The following is a 3,072-nucleotide window of genomic DNA, read 5'->3' as shown; positions in this document are numbered from 1 at the left end:
AGATTTCATAGTGCCATCTCTTAATTATTTTGATTAGTTCATTTTAGTTTTTTCTTAGAAAATATTCTAACAGATTTTTAAATAAGCAGAAAGAGACAATTAGCCTCTTGGTCATCATAATAAAAGTGTGTTGAGTTCATTAAGGAATTGAATGGAGATGAAATATTTCCAGCAGGAGGACATTCTCTTATAGTTCAGTGACATAAGATAAAGATGGAAACAGGAGCTTTTAAAGGGACTTATGGGTGGCTGGCTTGGATGATTTTGTCCACACGTGGCCTCCATTGCAGCTGGCCCCAGAGTCACACCTCTAGCTCTGTCCTTTGTCTTGGGACCTAAACTTTTTTTAACCCCATCTCGGCAGCTCCAACTGATACACTACCGGCAGGTCATGCTTAACATGTCCAGACGGAGCTCCAGTCGCTCTTGCGGAGCTGGTTCTCCTCCTGATTTAGGACTACCTCTTAGGTAATGCCCTGCTGTCTTTAGTGACAGCTCTGAGACCTCTTCTGGGTCCCCTGTTTCTTCTGGTCTTTGTATTTGAACTCAGATCTATTTTTACCTCCTTTCTTTTCTCCCCTCCTGTCAAGTTGGTCACTAAATTCTCCTATTTACTTATTCATTTTGGTTCTTCGTTTCTTGTTTATTCTCATTTTTGCATTCTACGGACATCTAGCTTCTTTCTTCTTACCTTAGGAGGTGTTCCCTAAATGCAAGGGAATGAATGCCTAAAAATCAAGGTTACCAAACAGCCAATACATATTTTTCTGCTTCAGAATGTTAGCAGATCCTTTACATTTTGGGGTTCCTTTCCCAAGGACACTACTGCATATTTCTCCATCTTGAAGCTAGACAGATATTTAGTGTCTTTTAAAAGCAGCAGTGTGACTTTTGTTCCATATCCTAATGTGTTACTTTAAAAACCATAGCTGATGCAGTGAACAATGCAGCTGGCTTTGGGTTCAGCGGAGTGGATAAGAATGGGAATTTCTGTTGGGATCTGCTTTCGAACCTAAACATCTGGAAAATTGAGGTGAGTGTATGATGCTTTTAAGTCCAACTTCCATAGTGAAGAAAGCAAATGGTTTGCTTTGAGTGTCATATCCCCAGAATGCTTCATCCATGTGTCTGAAGAAAAGCTGCTCTCAGGGGATTGCCAGGCTCAGCAGCCTCCTGGACATTTTGAATCTCAGAATAGTTTTTTTCTGTCTTTTTTTTTTTCTTTTTCTTTTTTAAAGATATCTACTTTCTTGACAGTTTTAATGGTTCAAGGAAGAATGACACAAAAACATCTGAAAAAGAGCCAGGAAAATCTTTTTGTTGTTTATATTCTTGTTCTTTCAACTAGAAGGTCCCAATGTGTGATCGCTCTCTCTTCTCTTTCTACCTATTTCAGTGATGAATGCAGACTGGAAGCTCCTGTGTTTTGATTTCAATATTGCAAACATTCTGTGTGGTTCCTTTGGAGGCATTTGTAATGCGTTCACTTTTAAGAAGAATTGTCATAATGTACAACTTTTAGGCCACTAGAATAGTGTGGTTTTTTTGTCTTCATTCTTGCACCACAATTTTTGGTCTGCTGTCATTATCAGAGGTGGTCTCCTTGGGGCCACATCATTCTGGGTTTTCTTTGCATTGATAGCTCTTGTTGTAAACAGGAATGCCAAGTCTCAGGCCCTTTCCCCCCTTTAGCTGAATGGGCGTGATTCTCAACATGCAGAAGCATTGGGTTCCTAGCCAGGTGACTCATGTTTGCTGTTGGTTTTGGTTTTCCACCTGCCACAGGGCAGACAGAGCCCACTGGAGAGTTTGGTAAGGAGGGATTGTGTGTATAGAGCAAGAAGCCAGAGATAGATGGAAACTGACCACCTGCCACCCACATTGGGTGGAAAGTAGGCCAGAAGGAGGCATGGGGGAAACCCCCAACATCTTTTGCCTGAGGCTTTTTGCATGTGGATGGCCTCCAGAGGGAAAGTGATCTGCATTTTAACTACAAAACATGGTGGAATTTATGGGGAGGATTATATTTTTACTTTTCTTTTTTTTTTAGCATTGAGACAGCGCTACTTCAAAAGACAGACAAGCAGAAAGAAATAGAAGCATGCCACTGTTATCTAAGTAAATTACATCATATGTTCAACTTAAACTCTTCATGCTATTTGGTTACTCAGGTCAATCAGATTCAACAGATATTAATTGAGGGCCTACTGTGGGCAAAACATTCATTTTTGTATAGTCCTAGAGGATCTGGGGTCTCCTGTGGGTGGAAGGCCTTGGCAGATGCTGTAAGAGCATGGCCAAGGTCCAGCATCAGTTCTGAATGAACAAATAATACTTTTACTATTGGTCGCTGCACGTGAGGCAAGAAGCAGTCCCTGGTCATGATGGGCCACAATGTAAGTGGACAAGGTCCAGCTTTCAGAATGACCTATCTCAGTTTTGGAAAAGCAGTATAGGTGATCCGTAGGCTTCTCTTTTTTACATAGATGATGTCAGAGAGAGTTCAAGTGTGTTACGACTGTTTCTCACTAACATTCTTCTCTCCCTCAAAACTCATGGACTGGCTGCCTTGGAGTTTTGTTGGGTAAATGTCCTTTAGGGTGGTCCCCCTTGACCTTCGGCTGCCTACTAGTCCCCCTAGCTATGCGCCAAAAAACAGAATCCTTCCACGGTGGACATGTCTTCAGGGTAAAGGGCTGAGTCATTAAGTATGTATTTCTTATAAAAGAAAACCAGAAGGAGAAAGTTTACATTGTCATCATACATTTGATATAGAATAAGGAGGTAAAGAAAAACAAGGAAGTCTGATTAGTTAAGACACCCCAAGGCTGGGCTTATAGCATTTTATTAGCCATAGAAGAAATAGATAAATAAAACTCCTTGAGGTTTTGAAATAAAAACTCACAATAAAAAGATCTATTTTCCATCTATCTTCCTTCCTCCTTCTTTTCTCTCCTTTCCTCCTTCCTTCTGTCCCTTACAGACATACTACATTAGGCCAATGTGTGGCCTGTATATGATTTTCTTATGGTTGAAAACACTTCAGAAAAAAGTGGCACTTAGACTTTCTAC

General features: G+C 40.7%; 1 protein-coding gene across 1 annotated transcript in view; it reads left to right on the top strand.

Moving 5' to 3' along the window:
- MBOAT1 (membrane bound O-acyltransferase domain containing 1) overlaps positions 1–3,072 on the top strand; it is a 136,722-nt gene that overhangs the window by 109,066 nt on the left and 24,584 nt on the right. The window contains exon 9 of the mRNA XM_011998162.1: positions 930–1,033. Coding sequence (XP_011853552.1) covers positions 930–1,033 — 104 coding nt within the window. The remainder of the gene's footprint in view (positions 1–929; positions 1,034–3,072) is intronic.

This window comes from Mandrillus leucophaeus, unplaced genomic scaffold (genome assembly GCF_000951045.1).
Source record: "Mandrillus leucophaeus isolate KB7577 unplaced genomic scaffold, Mleu.le_1.0 Scaffold56, whole genome shotgun sequence".
NCBI lineage: Eukaryota > Metazoa > Chordata > Mammalia > Primates > Cercopithecidae > Mandrillus > Mandrillus leucophaeus.
The sequence above is the reverse complement of the archived record's forward strand: the minus strand, read 5'-3'. Positions and strand labels throughout refer to the sequence as shown.